The sequence below is a fragment of the Patella vulgata genome, chromosome 8, assembly GCF_932274485.2.
Source record: "Patella vulgata chromosome 8, xgPatVulg1.2, whole genome shotgun sequence".
Classification (NCBI taxonomy): Eukaryota; Metazoa; Mollusca; class Gastropoda; family Patellidae; genus Patella; species Patella vulgata.
Genome location: NC_065886.2, coordinates 42525910 through 42546976, shown reverse-complemented (window position 1 = coordinate 42546976; position 21067 = coordinate 42525910). Strand labels below are relative to the sequence as shown.

The following is a 21067-nucleotide window of genomic DNA, read 5'->3' as shown; positions in this document are numbered from 1 at the left end:
TGTGTTTTGCCTACAGGCCGCAATTCTTAACCGATCCTTTTGAAATGGGGATACCTATTCTAAACGTCATGCTTTTAGAATAAAGACATCGATTGTTTTAAAATAAAAATTGTGTTCTGTTAATGTGAACGAAACGTTAAACTGATAGCAGTCCTACAACCCAGTTTTATTTCACAGACCCTCAATGCAAACTGGACCATATCAAACAAAACAGGAATGTGGACGTATATTGCTGCGTTAGCGATGCTCTTGTTGTTTTAGAAAGATTAGGCGGAAGTTGGCTTATCTACTGATTTTTATTTTATTTTTGGCTTATTGTGTGGACAGCGGAACAAAAAATCAGTTTGCCATTCAGAAAATACAAATCATATAAAATTCATTGGAATTAATAATTTTATATTTGACTCAAATAGATCTAATCATTTATTTATTTTAATCTGTTGATCAGCTTGTTTGTTTATTTTTTAGTATCATCATATTATAGAGATAGCTATTAAACAATGTCGTAGTAGTGGGATTGACTGTAAGATACATGGACTCTGGGTTGTTGGACGGTTAAAATCAGATGATGAAGAAGCTGCTGCAAACTTCTCCTTCTTAGCATCGGATAAAGAAGAGGAAAATGAACAAAGTATCATACAAAATGGACGTAAAAAGACGAAGATGGTTTTATCAGGATCTAAAGATATACAGACACATGTGTTTGTGTGGGGGTTAAATGATAAAGATCAACTTGGTGGACCTAAAGGATCTAAGGTAAGAACAGAACTACACGGGGGGGGGGGCGGTCTCATCTAGTTGCTTCTCTGATTGCATGATATAGAAGAGTATTGCTGTAACACAGTTGAAGTTGGACTCTGATCAGTGTTATAGTGTATGATATATAAGAGTATCGCAATAACAGAGTTGAAGTTGGAGTCTGATCAGTGTTATAGTGATGCCACAGTGTATAAATATAAGAGTATCGTAATAACACATTTTAAGTTGGACTCTCTGGTCAGTGTTATAGTGACACTGTTGCATAATTTAAATTATTGTAATTTAGAACATAATAAGAACAATATTTTGTACATTGAAAACACATTGTAATGTTGGCTCTCATTTTATGAAACCTGTTCGTGTATTTCTGTCCCTTTGTTTTACATTCTAGAGTATGTTTAAATTATTTTCAGATCAAATTACCAGGTTTAAATGAAACTCTGTCATCTTTAAAATGTATACAGATTGCTGGTGGTTCTAAAAGTCTCTTCTGTGGTAAGTTAAATACAACAAATCACATTAAATTGTGTTGTAAGCTGATTGAATGCACATTTTATAGTCTTCACCAATAAGAATTTTTATAGAAATAGTAATTCATGCATGGACTAGAAGACAATTTCCTTGCAGCAATACTAAATAGATGTATACCAGTTTCCCTATATATGAGACTGTCCTTGTCGGACACTGAATTAATGGTGTCAAAACCATTTCACACTCTATTTGTAAGATTGCTTACAACTGGAATATAAATTTTAAAGAAAGCATATGACTGTAATGAAAATGTTTTTATAAAACTTATTGTATATTCCACTGATGGTTCACGACTGATGATGGTACCGTTTATTATATTTTGATAGTTGCTTAAAGCAGGGCCATGTTTATTAATTGAAATGTGTATATCAATTGTATTTTTTTTGCCTACAGTAACGCAAGATGGTAAAGTATATGCGTGTGGTGAAGCAACCAATGGTAGATTAGGTCTAGGTGTAAATAATGGTAATATATCCGTACCACGACCTTTAAACTCTCTCAGTCAATATGTTGTCAAAAAAGTTGCTGTTCATTCAGGTTGGTATTTTATCAAATTTATCAGACCCAAAATTTGGGTACAAGACATACAGGCAATAGGACCGATTACAGTAGGAATTATGGTGGATATAATGTCGTCTGCTCTCTAATATCACATGTGACCTTAGTTTTACAAAAATATTCATACAGATATCAGTCTAAATATGTCCAATATATTGTATTGAAGAGATGTTTAATAACTTTATTCTTTATCTGTTTACATTTGAATTATATGTTAGCATATGACAGGGTATTAAACTTAATCCTGATTATATTACATAGCTTAGTAAACTTGTGAAGATGCTGATAAATGTTGATTTTGTTTTTAGGAGGAAGACATGCCATGGCTTTAACAGTTGATGGTAAAGTTTTCTCATGGGGTGAAGGTGATGATGGTAAACTAGGTCACTCAAGTAGAATGTAAGTGTATCTGTTGTCACTTTTCATGATGTTCAGCTCAAAATAAATTAGTTTTACAATCTCCCATACATGAACATTTATCTTCCGTGTCAGTGGAGCTATAAGTTACAAGTGGTAAAATGTTTCCAATGTTTTATGGTAGCTAAAGGTCTTGTTTCTATAAAACACTCAAAATTTGATAATTAATATGTTTATGACATGAATTGTTTTTATAAATATCTAAATATTTTTATTTTAGGACATGTGATACTCCAAGACTTATTGAAGCTTTAAAATCAAAGCGAGTGAGAGATATATCATGTGGCAGTTCACATAGTGCTGCTATTATATCTAATGGAGATTTATATACCTGGGGATTAGGGGATTATGGTAGATTAGGACACGGTGATAATACTACACAACTTAAACCTAAACAGGTATGTGATTAGCTGTATTGCTCATGGTCAGAGGCGTAGTTCTGATCATTTGAACAAAGTTTATTAATCTCTGATAAAATTGAACTGCTAATCGTCAATTAGAAAGCTAAATGAAAAATATTTATATTATTAACACTTTGTTTTATTTCATTTTGTTGCCAAGATCTCAATTTATCAGATCACAGTAAGGGCTGTACATTTTGCACAAAATGTGTCCTTGACCGTTATTATGTACTTAAGCACATCCAAGTATTAGATATATGACTAAGAGAGATAAGGACATGTGAAATCAACAGAAACGGAGCTAAATTTAGAATTGATCTAACTAACTAAGTTAGAATTGATCGGTTTGAATAATGTTTTTTAAAGATGCATTTTGTAAGATTTCGATAAAGAGCTGGCCATTCTTGCTATATTAGTAATTAGTTCAAAAATAGATAATGAAAAATAAAATTGAAAAATTTCATTCAACTCGGTTTATTCTAAGCAAATTTATGCGTGTTGGAAGAAGTAACTTAGAATGATTATTATCGTAGAATTGATTATAGGCTTGTCATGTGAATAAATATCTAGATAATAGTTTATATAACATTTGAAGCCAAAATAAAGACTTGCAATAGGCAGATTTAGCTCTTACATAATAAATTGAGATTTAATTAAAGTATTATTTATTTAAACTGGAATGGCTTTAAAGAACCTATATGTTGTTTTACAGATAAAAGCCTTAGCTGGACAGAGAGTGATACAAGTAGCATGTGGTAGTCGTGATGCCCAGACTCTAGCTTTAACTGATGACGGCAATGTATATTCGTGGGGTGATGGAGATTTTGGTAAATTAGGTCGTGGTGGTAGTGATGGTTGTAATGTACCACATGTTATTGATAGATTAACAGGAATGGGAGTATGTCAGATAGAGTGTGGAGCTCAGTTCTCTCTAGCATTAACTAAATCAGGACAAGTATGGACATGGTAAGTATATTAATATAGCAGGTTCTCTTTCAGCTCCGAGGGTGGTGGGGGGAATGAGTGGATGCATCATAAAGTCTGTTATTGAGTCAACTGGCATGGTTTCGATTGCCCGGTTGTACATGAAGTAGGGTCGCTTGTCCAAGTGGGTTTTCTCCTGGTCCTCCGGTATCCCCCCACTGCTAGCAAAGTATTGATATAAAGTTGAACCATATGTTAGTCCCAAAATGACCCTCCCTCTCTCTCTCTCTCTCTCTCTCTCTCTCTCTCTCAGCTTCCGAATAAAAATCTTTGTATGTAAAAGATTAATATTTTTTAGTGATGATAATGTATGTCCGATATATAGCCATTAGCTGTCTTGATAGTAAACAGAGATGATATGTATTTTTGAACATTAAACATGGCTGGATCAGTATGCTTCCTTACCCTAGTGATTTCATTGTAATCTGCACTATGATCTAAGAATCAGAGTTGTATATGTCATATTTTGTATTGCAGGGGTAAAGGAGATTACTTCCGTCTAGGTCATGGAACAGACGCCCATGTTCGTAAACCACAGTTAGTAGAAGGGTTAAAGGGAAAGAAGATAATACATGTATCTGTTGGTGCTTTACATTGTTTAGCTGTTACAGATACCGGACAGGTAATATCAGATTTTAATTAATTCTCAAATCATTCAGATTAGTAGTCGAAATTACTACTGTCAATACATATGTTATCCATTGATAAAAATTAAAACAAGATATCTACATAGATAGTGAATAAAACAAGATTTCTTTAAGTTGGTGAATAAAACAAGGTTTCTAATTTATTTAATTTTTTTTAGAGAAAATGAACAAATCAAAATTTATATTTTTTGGAGATAATAAGTACCAATATATTTCTATTATTTAACAATTAGTGAATAAGACAAGATTTCTAATATTTTTAGAGATAATGAGTAAAACAAGGTTTCGATAAATTAGAGAGATATTAAATAAAACAAGATTTCTATTATTTTAGGTTTATGCTTGGGGTGATAATGATCATGGTCAACAAGGTAATGCTACAACAGCTGTCAATAGAAAGGCTGCCTTAGTTCATGGATTGGAGGGATATAAAATAACTAGGGTTGCTTGTGGATCATCTCATAGTGTAGCCTGGGCAACTACAGATCTTTCTACACCAACATCTCATGAACCAGTTCTATTTTCTACATCTAAAGATCCTCTCGGCTCAACCTTGATAGGTATGTTTCCACTTCTTTACAACAATTTATGGTTAACTTTCCTGTTTTGAATTAGTACAGACTTTATTGTTTTCAAATCTTGTTCGAAGTATTTTAAAATATTTGGTCATGGGTGCAGATCCTGGGGGATTAGGAGGTCATGTACACACACCCTTCAAATAGAATTTACCTTGCTCTCTCTAAAGCATTCAAAATGTATTTGATCAGCAATCTTCCCTCCTGTATCAGGTGGATACAGAAAACATCTAAAACTATAAAGTTTGCTGCAAATATAAATGTACAGACAAAAATTCACTGAAAATTCAGACCAGTGATGGGATTTTACCCGTATATTCTGGACTTGTCCGAATCTTTTTTCGAAACGCCCAAAATTGTCCGACCGGGAATATGCCCAATCGGACATCAAGACATGGTGAATAATATTCAAATTCCAAAATTAATATAGTGTACTGAGTGTATAACTACCGTGCAACCCGATTATCGTTGATAATAGGCTGGATTGATTAGGTAATTAAGTGATTGACTATTTATCCTGTTATATCGTCTATACACACCGACCTTGATTAACTACTATTCTGCCTTGATTGGCTTACTTAATCCTTTGTCGGACAATTCATCAAATCAATCCTGAACAGAAGTCATTGCTTCTCCTTTGTCGGACGATATATCAATCCAATAAGAGTGATTATAAACTTAATCTGATTAACCCGTGATTTCACCATTGTCTCACGTTTTAATCTCCTTTGTGTCGGACAATAACACGTAGAAATTAGTCATATAATATGTCACATATCCTGATAGTATATAACACCTCAAATCAACATATATTGTATCACACACACGCAAATGTCGCTTATATAGTTCAGTAATTGAAATGAAAGTACAATTCTCGCGAGACACGTGAAATTAAGAGATGTATACGTGCTGAATCCAATACGCCTGATGTCCGGGAAAAGATTCTATTTTGATGGCATATTGTTGGATTTATGATCATATTTTGAAGGGAGTTTATGTCTTTAAATAAATAAATAAACACGCTAAGAAATGTTGACGAATATTTCAATTGGAATGACGTAAGTAGTTAATTATTTTAGACGATAGCGCGTGCTACAGTCGAATGCAATTATTGAACAATTGGTGTCACTCGCTCGTTGTATTAGAGCGTCGTTAACTATGGTTTACGGCCAAATAAATTTCGAGATGTCATTTTTTTACCTTCCGTGTATAAATCGAAACGGAGTATCAGACGAATGTCGGACTTGGCTGAAAAATGTACCGACGTATGACCCGAAAAATATGGTAATTTTGGGGGAGTTTGAAACAGATCGGCAGCAGTCGGCACGCTGCCATTCTATAGTATTACGATGTCATGTAATTTTGTAGGAATATTATTGACATAAATTTGAATGCCGTACGGGTTTTAAACATGAAATATAACAAGGTGCACCTATTTTTTTTTACATATGAATTTGAATATATTTTGTTGACATGTGATTCTTAATTGTGTTTTGAAAACGTCTGCTTAAATTACGATAAGAGTTATGCCCCTTTATTTTCGGGAAAAATGTCCGACAAGAATTTTTTTGAAATCCCATCACTGATTCAGACATTATCAGTTCATTGTATAGCTACAGTTTTATGTAACTTTTAGAATCCTTCAGCCTAATTTATTTTGAAAAAAATTGCTATATATATATAAAAAAACAGAATATGAAATATTTAATACAGAATAAAAAAATAGGGAATATAAAATATGCAATCTATAGGTACATTTAAAGTTTTAGAAGATATTTTGTTGTGTTTTTTTAAGATAGGTTTTTTTTTTTTCAATCTGTAGGTTTAAATGATGGAACCACTGATGAATCCTCTCCATCACCATCCCAGAATAGTCAAAATAAAAATGGTCGACCATCATTGTCTAAGATTATCCTATCACTGGAATCGGATCAGGAGAAACAGAAAGCTTTATCACATGTACTAACAGCATTACAGATAGTGTTTGCAAGGTGTGTAAAAGTCAAGTTTACGTGTTTAAGTCTTGTTGTTAAGTCAGGATATTAAACTAGTTATTAACAAATATTTATACAAAAATAGCCAAAAGGGTTGTTTCACTATTGGTGTAGGACTGATGACTTGGTAAGGAACCGTGTCTATTCATTTCGAATGGTATGAAAAACTGAGCTCCTTTGCACAAGTTGATGTTTACAACAATGCACATAAAAGATCCCTTGGCAGTTGAAATTAGAGTAGACAGAAATACCGCTGCCAAATTTTGTATGCCCGTACTCATTAGCCCAGTTGGTGCAAAAAAAGTAGGATGTTAAACTCTATTTTATTGTATCAGATGAAACCTGAATTTACTGAACCGTATTCTGTCACAAGAAAGTTATTTGAACTGTATGGGTTGTTTTGTATTAATATTAATGTTATACTTTCAGAGATGCTATTGTAGGCGCTTTAAAACACGATATTCAGACTGTAGTTGATAGTAAATTAAGTCAGTCTATGATAACAAGTGGTACAGGTCATTCTATGACCCCTGATTCTAGTACTCTAGCTCTAGCTATATCAGATGTTGTTGATCATAGTGATATAGCTGTATCTCTTGTAGATTCACTCGATATAGTAAGTATTTGCTTTATTCTTATAAACTAACAGAGTTAAACATACATTATGCAAGAGCTAAATCTGTTATTACAGGTCTTTCTTTAGGCCTGAAATGTTACATAAACTATTAATTAGACATATATTAACGAAACAAGACCATAATCAACTCTCAATGGCATTGGATACTCTAGATTTTAAATAGATTAGAACGGTTGGCATTTATAAATATGGGAAAGCTAGGCTAAGTGTCGAATATACCAGTGCCCTGGTTACCGCAATACACACATCTTGTCAAAACTACAAACAGTTATAACTTGGCTCAGAATGAAGTAATTTGAATGAAATTATCAATATTTTCATTTTACATTATCTATTTTTGAGCTATTATAGCAAGTAAGGTCAACTCTTTAATCTAAATATTACATAATGTAGCTTTAAGGGAGAGATATTGAAATGCACTCTGTTTCTCAGTCCATCAGTCCATTATGTTGTTTTTTATTTTTATTCCAAGTTTTGTTTCCAGGGCATATCTTATAAATCATAAGATATCTTTATCATTTTCACTTAGTTTTTGGTATATAAGGATGAAGTATCTTTATAACTGAGCCTTGTTCATTGTATAAAACGATAATTCAGAATTACTAAATCCTTAATTCAGGTGATGTTATTTTCCATAAAGTCTAGAGAATGTGAATCTTGTCTAAGGATATTGGCATCCCTGCCATTATTTAGAACTAAAAACAAATTGGACATTGATGTCAGTATCAAAGTACCTTGTAGAGATTAACATTGTGGCAGTGTCCACGCTGTCAGATTCCACAACTAAATTACTTAGTACAAAAGTACACTCAAAATTGTAAACTTTGTGAACTTCCCAAATAGACAAGAAGTGGTATCAGGTGTTTTAGAAAAATTGAACATACTCTGCCTTGTGCAAAATGTGATGTTCAGATAGTCTTTGTTTATTAATTACAGGTACAGCCATTAGAACTACCAACATTTCCCAGCATGCACAGTCTGGCTGCCAAATGTTCCCCAGCCACTAGTATAATTGTAGAGACGTTTACATCACCGGACGAAATAACACGACCTGCTGAAAGTCAACATGTTGCAAGTTATCCCTCTTGTCTGGATGAGTTTACCAGTAAAATGACTGCCGATGATGCACGTGTATTGGTTGATCTGTTGAAGTTGGCTGTCGCTGTTAGAGTAGGAGAAAAAGGGCGGGAAACTCTGTCCGAACAATTAAACTGTCTTGGTAAAGCTAATCACCAGGTAGGCAGATGATTTATTTGAAAATCTTGATAGTGTCACTTAATATTTCGAGATATCTTTTTTCACTGGTGCCTTTCTTACATTTGTTAACTTAATACAGCTGCCCAGGAAATGTGCAAAAACTCTAACCATAAAAACAAAAACAACTCTTAAATTTTGTTACAGGTAGCTGAGATGTTATTAGAAATATGTGTCACAGAACTTGAAGATGTAGCCACAGACACTGAGTCTGGTAGACAGGCCGCCCAGCCAGTTGTACAGGAAAGTCTTCATCGCTATACAGATGATACATCATCAACAGGACATGTTAAAATACCAGGTAGATATATGTAGTTTTTTAAAGTGACGTTTCAGAATTTGTTATCCGTGGGATATTTTAATATTTTTTTCAGTGTAAATAACCTTTGTATATCCTTGTATATGGCTTTAAACTTTTAAAGTTATTGGCTGAAGAATTAATCAACGTAAACTTAAATTAATTCCACCGGTCGTACTTGAAACTAATTATTGCCTGGATAAACGGTAGTTCACTTTTGATTTCAGTGTTTACTTTGAAAATAATCATAATTTGTTTAAAAAAAATAATCTTAATTTCTTAAAAAAAAAATAAATTACCTATTTCTAAAATGTTTTTTCAAAAGAATTAATTAGTGTAAACTTTAGTTTAAATCCACCTGTCACTTTTGAAACTAAATGTTCCTTGAAACAACATGGCTATGTTTATCCATTTCCTTTTGTTAAATGTGTTTATGAAATGGGAAATGGTAAGTCCTTGGGATATTGAAATATCATTTTCACAGATGGCCTTCAGTCTGCATAACACAGAAAAAAATACAATTGCAGTGTTGGAACATAGTTGTTATTATTGAGACACTGAAATCATTTGATACTAATAGTTAGCTCAGATCATTGATTTGTATTTATATTTCATTGTGTGGTGCTTTTCTCTGTAATAAATTGTAATTATGTTGAGATAACATACTGAGTGTGATGTTATTTGTAGGTGCTGAAGCATTAAGAGTAGAATTTGATCGTAGATGTTCTACCGAGAGACGCCATGATCCTTTAACTATACAAGATGGTACTGGTATTACAGTAGCAGTCAGATCAGGTAAATATTCTGTGGGGAGCTTTTCCTGATCGAAAATGATTTGCCAAAAAGTTGGATGTTAGCAATTTATATGCGAAAATTATTATATGATTATTGTATAAATTTTAGGACGTGAATGGTCTGATTGGTCACAAGAGCTACGTATACAAGGTCAAGAATTACGGTGGAAGTTTACCAGTGATGGATCTGTGAATGGATGGGGTTGGCTGTTTACTGTTTATCCCAACATGCCGGCTGCTGCACCACTAGATTTATTATCAGATCGTACCATTCTATCACGTCCTTCAATCAACCTAGTCACATGTTTACTAGATTTAAAACTGGAACTACCCATGGATAGAAACATAGTTCCACGATTAGCAGCCGCACTTGCTGCATGTGCTCAACTTAGTTCATTAGGTAAACATTGTAAATTATATAAATAAAGTGTAATATATATATTACTTTTGGGAATAAACTTTAATTTTAGCAGTCATGCTTCATATATATATATTTATAATATATGTAGTAGTTCCAGAATATTGAATCCGAGGTATTTAGTAGCTGGTGTCTAGTCTGTTACTAAGATAGCCTAAAATGAAAAATGTTAATACCATCGACCATAGAAAAAAGTCATTGGTGGGATTTTTTCTGGAAATTTATTTATTTGTGGGGGTTTTCCTGATTGGATTTTGTTGGAAGATTCCTGTGGGTTTTTATTTGTCAGTCATATTTTGATCCCACAATTATACCTAGTGACAAACTTTTATTTACTTGGTCATGTTTTATGTTCAACTCTGCAAGTACCTTCATTATGTTTCAAGTCTGGCCTTCATTTATCCAGTATAAAAACTAATATCCATGTACAAATTGGCTTGGATGTAAAATAACCCTTGACAGTTGGAAATCATAAAAGTGAACAAACAGAAACAATTTTGTTAACATTAGACCCAATTTCTCTTTTCAGAATTATGAATGAGAAAACTAGTGTGGAAAGCAAAACCATATTGTAAAAATATAAATGTATGTATTGTAATCTGTATATTGATATTCATTAATTAATTTCAGGAGCAAATCAAAGAATGTGGGCATTACGTAAATTACGAAAACTCATTACGTGTAATATGGCATCGGTATTAAATATACCATCACTGATGGCGAGTCCACCTGAAAGTCCAGATCCAGATGTACCAAGATGTCCAGTGGTAAATATTATATACTCTTATTATGACTGAAACTTTACTTTCTTGATTCTGCATTTTACAATGTAGTTGTACAGTTCAGGAACTAGGCTCCTATATAGATTGGTTTGCTGTTACAACAAAAATAACCTTAAACCATTTTCAAACCTGGTTGAATATTAGTTTCTTAGAGACAAGATGGATGAAATTTTGCTCCAGAAATAAAATGATTTAACTGTGAATTATTGTAATTGCGAAATCACAGATCCAATTGCCTAAGCTTGTCATATTCCCTTATCAATGGCAATGAGCAGTATCAGCTTATTAACCTATGTGGAAATGTATAGTTCATTTGAATTTCACCTGCAGTATGTTGAGCTGATTTGATGTTTCTGTTTATCATCAGGTGTTAAGTGGAACAGCTCTAGAGTCTTTAGTTAAAGGTTTACCAGAAGTTCTACAGAGACAGTTTGAATATGAAGATCCTTTAGTTAGAACTGGTAAACATCTCATGCATAGCCCATTCTTTAAGGTTAGTCCAGATTTACTTTTATATTTCAGATTTAGATATTTAAAATCTTTCAGGGTTGTTAAGAAAGGTGCTGTACCAAGAGAGACAGGGTTCGATCGCAATGTTGGCAGAGAAATTTCCAGTGTGGTTTCCCATTGTTAGTGTGGCAGGACGGCAGGCCTGGCAAGGAACTGCCTAGTTGTTCTGATGGATGGCAAAGCCCATGTTGGCGACCACGTAAAAGACCCCTTGAAATTTGAAAGAAACAGTAGACTGAAGCCTCACTGTCCAGAAAAAATACCACTCTGCATGGCGTATGCCTGTCTTCATTAGTTTGATAAAGAAAAGTAGCATGTTAAACACAATTTTATTTCTAAACAGAAATGTGATGTATATAATTATTGCAGGTTTTAGTAGCATTAGCTTGTGACTTACATCTAGATACTCTTCCATGTTGTGCTGAGGCTCATAAATGGGCGTGGTTCAGACGATACTGTATGGCAGCTCGTGTAGCTAATGCTATTGTACAAAGACAAATGTTACCACCAGTATTTTGTGAAGAAGTAATGAAGAAGATTCAGGATATCGCAGCAGAAGGAGAAGAGGAATGTCATGAACACGAGGATCATAAAATATTTGGACGAGAACAAGATGAACAACTACTACAGTGGTTGAACAGGTTAGTCACTTACATTACTTTTATAGAGAATATATCACCGTTTCACCATAATGATGGTCTTGAAAATCAGTTGCTCCCCGTACGATAATAGAGTAAAAGAATGTGAGACCAAGGTTGTGGATCCTCTCGATGTCAGAATTTTTATCCAATTTTGACAAAACTTGATATATAATCCTGGATTATTGCCCCTGATTGTATGAAAAGCAACTGTCCATCCCTTGCAAAATGTGGGCGTATCTTGCATAGCAACCGCTATTTGCAAAAGTAAGTTGTACATGCAAATTCTTTTTAAGTTTTATTTGATGATAATAATTGTTTAATTTATGTTTCAGGAAAGCTGATGATTGGACATTATCGTGGGGTGGGAGTGGTCAGATTTGGGTGTGGGGCCACAATCACAGAGGTCAATTAGGAGGAGTTGAAGGAGCGAAAGTTAAACTGCCTGCAAGTTGTGAATCATTGGCATCATTAAGACCAGTGCAGCTAATTGGTGGAGAACAGACATTGTTTGCTGTTACAGCCGATGGCAAGGTAATAAATAATTACTACATATATATACCATTACACTGCGTTTCGTTTTTTACAGTTCAAAATTTTGTTTTATTTGTCTTTTCTACACTAGGATCTGGAAAAGTTGTTATATAACCCATGTTCTGGAAAATATGAGGGTTTAGCCATGAAACGGTCTGTTACGGCAAGTTTTTGTTGTGAGGTACACGGACCTGTGGGTAACCCACAAGAAACAACAATGCTGATTGGTTAATGTAGTAGAGGCTATCGAAGGAATAAAAAAACAAAACGAAATATAGATCTGTGCTTTAATTAGATTGTGTCTTAAACCAGGTTTGTCTCAATCAATCCCACCTAAATGATCTTCTCACAAAATAGGCACCATTGTGCTCCTTGTGCAGTTACATATGAGAAATGTTGTCTTAAGTCCTCCAGTTAACATTTCATTCTGCTGCTGGTTTTTTTATCTACAGTGACTGACAGTTCCCCTCATATCATCACATGATTATAAGAGGTATGATTTGTACTTGATTTTAATAAATTAAATACACCAAAAATCTGTAAGGAATGTGAATATTTTATCACTATTAGTTGAACAGGAATGGTAATATTGTATTACTGATAGTTGAATTGTATTATAGGTATATGGTACAGGATATGGTGCTGGTGGTAGATTAGGTATAGGTGGTAATGATTCTATATCAACACCAACTCTACTAGAATCTATACAACATGTATTTATAAAGAAAATAGCTGTTAATTCTGGTGGTAAACATTGTCTTGCATTATCAGCGGAAGGTGAAGTTTATTCATGGGGTGAAGGAGAAGATGGCAAACTTGGTCATGGAAACAGAAGGTAGGACACTTTTTCAAGAAATAAATCCTAGCAGATTTCTCAGACATTCTTTGGAGAGATTGCATACTCTTATTAATCTTCCTCAGAACATCGTCTTTCAGTACTGTTTATATTATTAATAATATCATTATATATTGATATAAGAAACCTTTGACTGGAAGTGATGCCTCAATAATCCTGAAATAACATTTCTAGGTTTTACACATGAGAGTAACAATCTGTAGTTTAAAAGGAACTAATAAACTGCTGAATATAACCAAGACTTATCCACATTTCCGGAAGTACAGTAACTGGGGGAAAAATAAGGAGTGTAGCCCTGAAAATTTTTGCCCTACTTAATTGTGTCATTTGCTACACAAAATTATTGGGACTTCAGAAAGATCTTCATCAAAATTCAGAATTTTTAAATCACACATTGCAGAATTATCCCCCTATTTATGTTAAGATTAAGAGACATCATCTGTAGCATACCATTGTATCTTTATACTATTGTTGATTTCAGTCCATGTGATAGACCTAGAGTTATAGAATCATTACGAGGTAAAGAAGTAATAGATATAGCAGCAGGAGGAGCACATAGTGCCTGTATAACAGCTAATCATGAACTCTATACCTGGGGTAAAGGTAGATATGGGCGACTGGGACATGGTGAAAGTGAAGATCAAGCCAGACCTAAACTGGTAGGAACTATTTTAACACAGCAACAAAACAAAGTTGTTGGTGTTTGTATATCTAAAAAAATCATGTTCAGCTTTAGTGTAATAATCAAGCCCACTTCATCAATTTAAATTCAATTAATACCTGTAATTAGAACACCAAAAAATGAAAGTATAGTATTTTTTGAAAACACATCACAGATTGTTGTAAGTAGCCCTCTACTCATATTTACTGGGTAGCACTTGGGGACCTGATCCAAAACTTAGATGTATATTTTAATCAGATTGTTTATTGTGTATTTTAGGTTGAAGCTTTAAAAGGTTATAGAGTAACAGATGTAGCATGTGGTAGTGGTGATGCACAAACAATATGTATAACAGATGATGATTCTGTCTGGTCATGGGGTGATGGTGATTACGGTAAACTAGGTAGGTATCACCATTAAACTCTTGTCTTGTAATTGTGAACATCATATCACAAACAGCACTGGCTTGTATGAGGTTGCCTGTCAAACCTTGTGGGGTTTTTTTTCGGGTCCTCTGAATTCCTCCCACAGCCAAAGACCCCTATTCGCAAGAGAATTATTGAAATAGAATACTCCCAAAATGACTAGTTAAAGTTTGTGTCAAATGGACATTAAACCCCATCTCTCTCTCTCTCTACTATATAGGTCGTGGTGGTAGTGATGGTTGTAAAGTTCCTGTTAAAATAGAATCATTACAAGATCTGGGTGTTATAAAAGTTGGATGTGGATCACAGTTCTCTGTAGCTTTAACCAAATCAGGATCTGTCTATACTTGGTAAGATAATTTAAAATATTTACTTCCGAGCAATGTCAGGTGACTGATAAAACAGCTACTATAAATAGCCATGGCACGTGCAATTCTCTACAAATCTATCAACTATTACAGCCGTAAAAAATCTATTGTTGACGATTTTGAATAGCAGTAAAATTTAGCTTATTATCCCGCGCCGAACGAAGTTAGGGAGGGATATTGAAATGGGGTCCGTCCGATTTCGTTTCCGGAGCACATCTCATAAACTGTTCAAGATATCTTTCTGAAACTTTGCACGCATATCAACTTATTAAAGTAGTTGTGCCTTTTGCTATTTAGGAATTTCTGGGATTTATATTTTTTTTGTGTTGCCATGGAAACAAAAATGACTTAGTTTTTGGTGTACAATTTTGTTTCCGGAGCATATCTCATAAACCGTTCAAGATATTTTTCTGAAACTTTGCACACACATCAACCTATTACAGTAGTCGTGCCTTTTGCTATTTAGGAATTTCTGGGATTTATTTTTTTTGTGTTTCCATGGAAACAAATTTGACTTAGTTTTTGGTGTATAATTTTGTTTCCGGAGCATATCTCATAAACCGTTCAAGATATCTTTCTGAAACTTTGCACACACATCAACCTATTACAGTAGTTGTGCCTTTTGCTATTTAGGAATTTCTGGGATTTATATTTTTTGTGTTTCCATGGAAACAAGTTTGACTTAGTTTTTGGTGTACAATTTTGTTTCTGGAGCAGTTCTCATAAACCGTTCAAGATATCTTTCTGAAACTTTGCACACACATCAACCTATTACAGTAGCTGTGCCTTTTCTAATTAGGAATTTCTGGGATTTATATTTTTTGTGTTTCCATGGAAACAAATTTGACGTAGTTTTTGGTGTACAATTTTGTTTCTGGAGCAGATGTCATAAACCGTTCAAGATATCTTTCTGAAACTTTGCACACAAATCAACACGTTACAGTAGTTGTGCCTTTTGCTATTTAGGCATTTCTGGGACTGATATTTTGTGTGTTTCCATGGAAACAAATTTGACTTAGTTTTTGGTGTACAATTTTGTTTCCGGAGCATATCTCATAAACCATTCAAGATATCTTTTTGAAACTTTGTACAGACATCTACCTATTACAGTAGTTGTGTCTTTTGCTATTTAGGATTTTCTAGGATTGATATTTTGTGTGTTTCCATGGAAACAAATTTGACTTAGTTTTTGGTGTACAATTTTGTTTCCGGAGCATATCTCATAAATCGTTCAAGATATTTTCATTGCACTTATTTTGAATTTCTTAGATTTGATAATTTTATGTGTTTCCATGGAAACACATTTGACTGTTCAAGATATCTTTAAAATAATTTTACCCATTATTTTATTTTCTGAAATCCAGCCTTCCGTCCTGATTTTGTTTCTGGAGCATATTTTATTATCTGTTCAAGAAATCTTTTTGAAACTTGTACAAACATTAACCTATTATAGTATTTTATTTTCTGATGTAGAAGTTTATTGTTTAACATGCAGCAGCTAATTGAGGTTGTTGTGCAAACCTTACAGGGAGTTGCGACTCTGCCTTGCCGAACTACTGTGATCAGAATATGAAATTCTGTGAATTGATATTCCATGTGTCGGAATATGAGATTTGTCTAAAGCTCCAGTTCCCTCCACTTGCAAAATATCTCTATTTTCTATGTAGTCATGTCTAATTTTTAAAACCAGAGCTTAATGTCATAAATTATCTCAAATCTTCTAGTAAATAGCAATCAGTCATTGTTTTCAGAAATAGAGAGCAATATCTACTAAACAGGGCCACAATATTAGGACCAGTGACACTGTTTGCGAAATCTGATACATTTTTATATTGATTCCTTATTTCTTCCAAACAAGTGCAAGGGCGCGGGATGTTGATGACTAGTCATCTTGTTGGTTATTACAGCAGCTTTAGAAATTACGTTTGTTTTATTTTTTAAATTGCTTTATCATTAACTGTACCGTTAAGAGCGGCATCTTTTGGTTTAGTACAAATAATATCTCTGAATCACTTTCGTTAGCAGGAACATGATACTAGCAGTAGTTTCATTTTACTTTTACAAGCTTATTAAAACAATTGTTGAGCTGGCTAACGCGCGTTTTTCTAAATTCAATTTCTTGTTCCAGCTTTCTGTTATGTTTCGTAAAAAGGTAGTCTTGATTATCCCGACCTGTCAATCAGACGTAGAATGGTCGGTACACTGGTTAAGCGAGACTAATTTCAAAACAAGGGCACGTAACCTATCTTTTACTCAAAAGTGTCTGGATGTTATGGACTAAACTTGGAACCAGTTTCAGTCTATTATTTATAGATGATTAAATGGTCATATATTATTAAGTACATGATCGTTTATTTAGTGACTATAATTGTGTGAAACTGATTTAAGGCTTGGTATATATATAAATATTGTGGCGTAATTGTCGAGATATTTGGAGATATTTATTTATGGTGGGTCACCCTACCATACATGTTCAACTTTAGAAATTGAGAATTAAAATTGTCAAATAATCAACCTTTAAATAATATTGTGAAAATTTGAAAGAGACTTACTATATATTTAAGCATTGATGTATATTAAAAGCTAAGATGTCTTGCAGATGTAGAATATCTGGGTATGTTAATTTGGTTTATTTCAGGGGTAAAGGTGATTATCATAGATTAGGACATGGTTCAGATGATCATGTGAGAAGACCTAGAAGAGTTAATGCTTTACAAGGAAAGAAAGTTATAGATATATCTTGTGGTTCTTTACATTGTGTGGCATGTACAGATCAAGGTACATTTTTGTCATATTTTTTTTAAAGATACATTATGGGAGATATTTATAGAGAGTTGGCCAATCTTGCTATAACAGTTCAAAAGTAGATGATGAAAGAAGAATATATTGAAAAATTCAGTCAAATTACTTTATTCTGAACATAGTTATCATCGTTGTAATATTTGCCTAGAAATGGTAGCGAAATGTGTCTTCACCTTCGCCGAACGTTTGATTGACAGGCCTTAACTCCACCTACATATCTCGATTATCAAGTAAAGTTTTCAATGACATACGGAAACGCTTTACAGCGGCCTCGCTAAGTACACTCTATCATTTAGCCTCGATCTAACTGACGTATTTTCATCAGGTTACCCCTTATCTGATTTAATCAATTAGTGAAATCCTATTTAAATCCGAGCTGTAGCCGAGCCATCCGTGGGTCTACAGAGTTGATTTTGGTCTTGTTGTTTAAATAAAGATCTAATTTATAATTTCTATAACATCTGAAGCCTAAATTAAGACTTGCAATAATCAGATTTAGCTCTTGCATAATGCATGTTTAATATAAAATAATTTTTATCATTGTGTAGCGTGAATAGTTGTGTTCTGTGAAGAGCCAATGAGAACACTGCTCGTCGAATCATGTCAAAAAATCATCCAATTATCTTTTTATGAACTCAATAAAGTCTCAGTGACCTTGAAGCAGATGTTAAACAAAACGAAATAAAGACATCATTTTTAGTTCCATTAATAAAAAATATAGGGCATGCCAATTTCTTCGGAAAAAAATAATTCAAAAACAAAAAAATTACTTTGTTCTTCTCAAGAGTTTTCAGTTCATGTGTTTTAGATTTTAAACAAAACATTGTTTACAGGACTTGAGTGGCTGTTTATCAAAACCCCAAACAACTGTTTATTGTATTGTACCAACTGTTTATTGTATTGTACCAACTGTTTATTGTATTGTACCAACTGTTTATTTTATTGTACCAACTGTTTATTGTATTGTAAATTTATTTCTAGCGATGATATTTACATTGACATAATAGATTGTCTATGCTGTATTTAAGTTCGATTTTGTAGAGCAGTTTGTTTGCATTGTGTATTAAACTAATATTTATATTTTGTTAAACAGTTTTACTGTAATGTTTAATATTTTGTTAAGCAGTTTGATTGTAATGTGTAATATTGTTGAGCAGTATGACTGTAATGTGTAATATTTTGTTGAGCAGTTTGATTTTAATGTGTAATATTGTTGAGCAGTATGACTGTAATGTGTAATATATTTATCGCAGGTGAAGTACATACATGGGGTGATAATGATGAAGGGCAGCTAGGCGATGGTACAACTAATGCAATACAAAGACCTAGATTAATGGCTGCTTTAAAAAGTAAGTTCTACCTTCTACAGTACTTGGGGCCAAAATTAAAAGATTGTCTGTTTGCCCAAACGCGACCGACCCAAAAAAAAAGCTGCCGAGTCAAATTCTTTTATTGCCTTTTTTGAAGATTTTTTTTTTTTAACAGCATTATTTTTTACGCTTGACAATAATGACAGCCAAACGCGAAATAATCGCTCGGGAGATTAAACAGCCACTGTCATGTCAATACATAGTAACACCAAACTCGACACATGATTTCGTAAAATCTCTTTATTTATCGCGATAGTTGTTGTTAAGGAAAGGTATGTCATGGAGGACAATTACTTTACACTGTCGTCTTCGGTAGTGATAAAAACTGAAAATAAAGTAAAACCAATCGTTTCGAACAAGTTGCAGCGATTTAACAACATTAAGGCATAGAGGAACGTCTTTGATGAAATCACTGTTGATGAAATAGACACGAAGACAACGGACAAAATGGTTGTGACTGTTTCAACTGTTCTCGTTAATAAAGTTAGAGTTTAAATATTGTTTTGTTTTTGCATTTAGTTCTCAAAAGTCTGGTCCTCCAAAAAAAAAAAAAAGAATTTGCCTACCTACCTACCCAAACCTAATCATTATGAGTCGGGTTTGGGCAAACTGAAATATTTTTAACCCTGGCCTGGTTGTGAGTAAATTTTGAGATCGGTTGCTCCAACAGTTGCTTGAATTCAATATTCAGTTATGGAAAAGATTTTTGTCATATAAGCTAGTTGACGGCTTTTGGACATTTATTTTCATGTACCAAAAACTTGTGGTTAATTTGTTGCTCTCCTGATGATTTTTCCAAATTCTTAACAATAATGTCTGTACTGTATAAGACAATGGTGTTAATCTTAATTTCACCGATCAGGTTCACCCTATTTCACATAGCATACAAACTAGTTGCTAATCCCAATGTGTAGACAACAAACGATATACCATTAGTTGACCTTGTTTTATTGTTAAATCTTTTATTTATAGGCAAGAAGATAAATCGTGTTGCATGTGGATCAGCTCACAGTTTAGCTTGGTCTACACATAAACCAGTTAGTGCTGGTAAATTACCCACGGATATCCCCATGGAATATAATCATCTTAAACCCATATCTATTACAACTTTACGGAATCGTCTTGTATTATTACATCATTTCTCTGATCTCTTCTGTCCTTCCATCTCCATGTTTGATCTCCAGGATGAGGCCGTTGATGAGGAATCCGGAAAATTGTCAAATGGCCTTGATAGTCTTCGAGGTGTTCTGGTATCATCTGCCAAAGTAAGTAAACTATACTATTCAAAAAAAGTAGGGGATATTTGATTTTTAAGTGTTATTAAAGTCACCTAATGAAACTGACGAAGAAACAAATGACAAAATGAAATGAAGTTCACATTCATCGATTTATTCCAAATGATCGTTAGACTAAGTAAGGCACAGACTGACCATTATAAGGATAAAATGATACCCGGGGTCAAACAGCAAAGTTACCACAGCATCACAACCAAGTCAGTAACGGGTAAATCCTCCTCTGTTTGCCAAACAAGCATTGATCCGACGTGGCATACTCCTAATGAGACGTCTAAGGTCATTTTGGTCCAGATTGTCCCATTCCTGTTGCAACGCAGCAGCAAGTTCTTGGACATTGGTAGGACGTTGTTGACGTTGACGTAACCTCTGTCCAAGCATGTCCCAGACATGCTCGATGGGGGAGAGGCCGGGACTCAGTGCTGGCCAAGGTAATGTGGTGATGTTCTGTTGTTGGAGGTAACCTGTAACGATCCTGGCCCTGTGACATCTTGCGTTGTCATCCTGGAAGATGAAACGGCGGCCATGACGTCGTGCGAACGGCACAACATGGACTGCCAAG

General features: G+C 34.0%; 1 protein-coding gene across 1 annotated transcript in view; it reads left to right on the top strand.

The window, feature by feature from the left end:
- LOC126830930 (E3 ubiquitin-protein ligase HERC2) overlaps window positions 1-21067 on the top strand; it is a 91526-nt gene that overhangs the window by 63434 nt on the left and 7025 nt on the right. Inside the window, exons 49-73 of the mRNA XM_050561444.2 lie at window positions 469-756; window positions 1173-1254; window positions 1684-1827; window positions 2157-2247; window positions 2486-2663; window positions 3379-3632; window positions 4128-4272; window positions 4632-4857; window positions 6695-6863; window positions 7296-7482; window positions 8440-8739; window positions 8905-9058; window positions 9743-9850; window positions 9959-10249; window positions 10898-11034; window positions 11417-11542; window positions 11929-12200; window positions 12533-12731; window positions 13352-13566; window positions 14069-14246; window positions 14528-14651; window positions 14894-15023; window positions 17680-17819; window positions 19097-19192; window positions 20186-20478. Of these exons, the coding sequence (XP_050417401.1) occupies window positions 469-756; window positions 1173-1254; window positions 1684-1827; window positions 2157-2247; window positions 2486-2663; window positions 3379-3632; window positions 4128-4272; window positions 4632-4857; window positions 6695-6863; window positions 7296-7482; window positions 8440-8739; window positions 8905-9058; window positions 9743-9850; window positions 9959-10249; window positions 10898-11034; window positions 11417-11542; window positions 11929-12200; window positions 12533-12731; window positions 13352-13566; window positions 14069-14246; window positions 14528-14651; window positions 14894-15023; window positions 17680-17819; window positions 19097-19192; window positions 20186-20478 (4527 nt within the window). The remainder of the gene's footprint in view (window positions 1-468; window positions 757-1172; window positions 1255-1683; window positions 1828-2156; window positions 2248-2485; window positions 2664-3378; window positions 3633-4127; window positions 4273-4631; window positions 4858-6694; window positions 6864-7295; window positions 7483-8439; window positions 8740-8904; window positions 9059-9742; window positions 9851-9958; window positions 10250-10897; window positions 11035-11416; window positions 11543-11928; window positions 12201-12532; window positions 12732-13351; window positions 13567-14068; window positions 14247-14527; window positions 14652-14893; window positions 15024-17679; window positions 17820-19096; window positions 19193-20185; window positions 20479-21067) is intronic.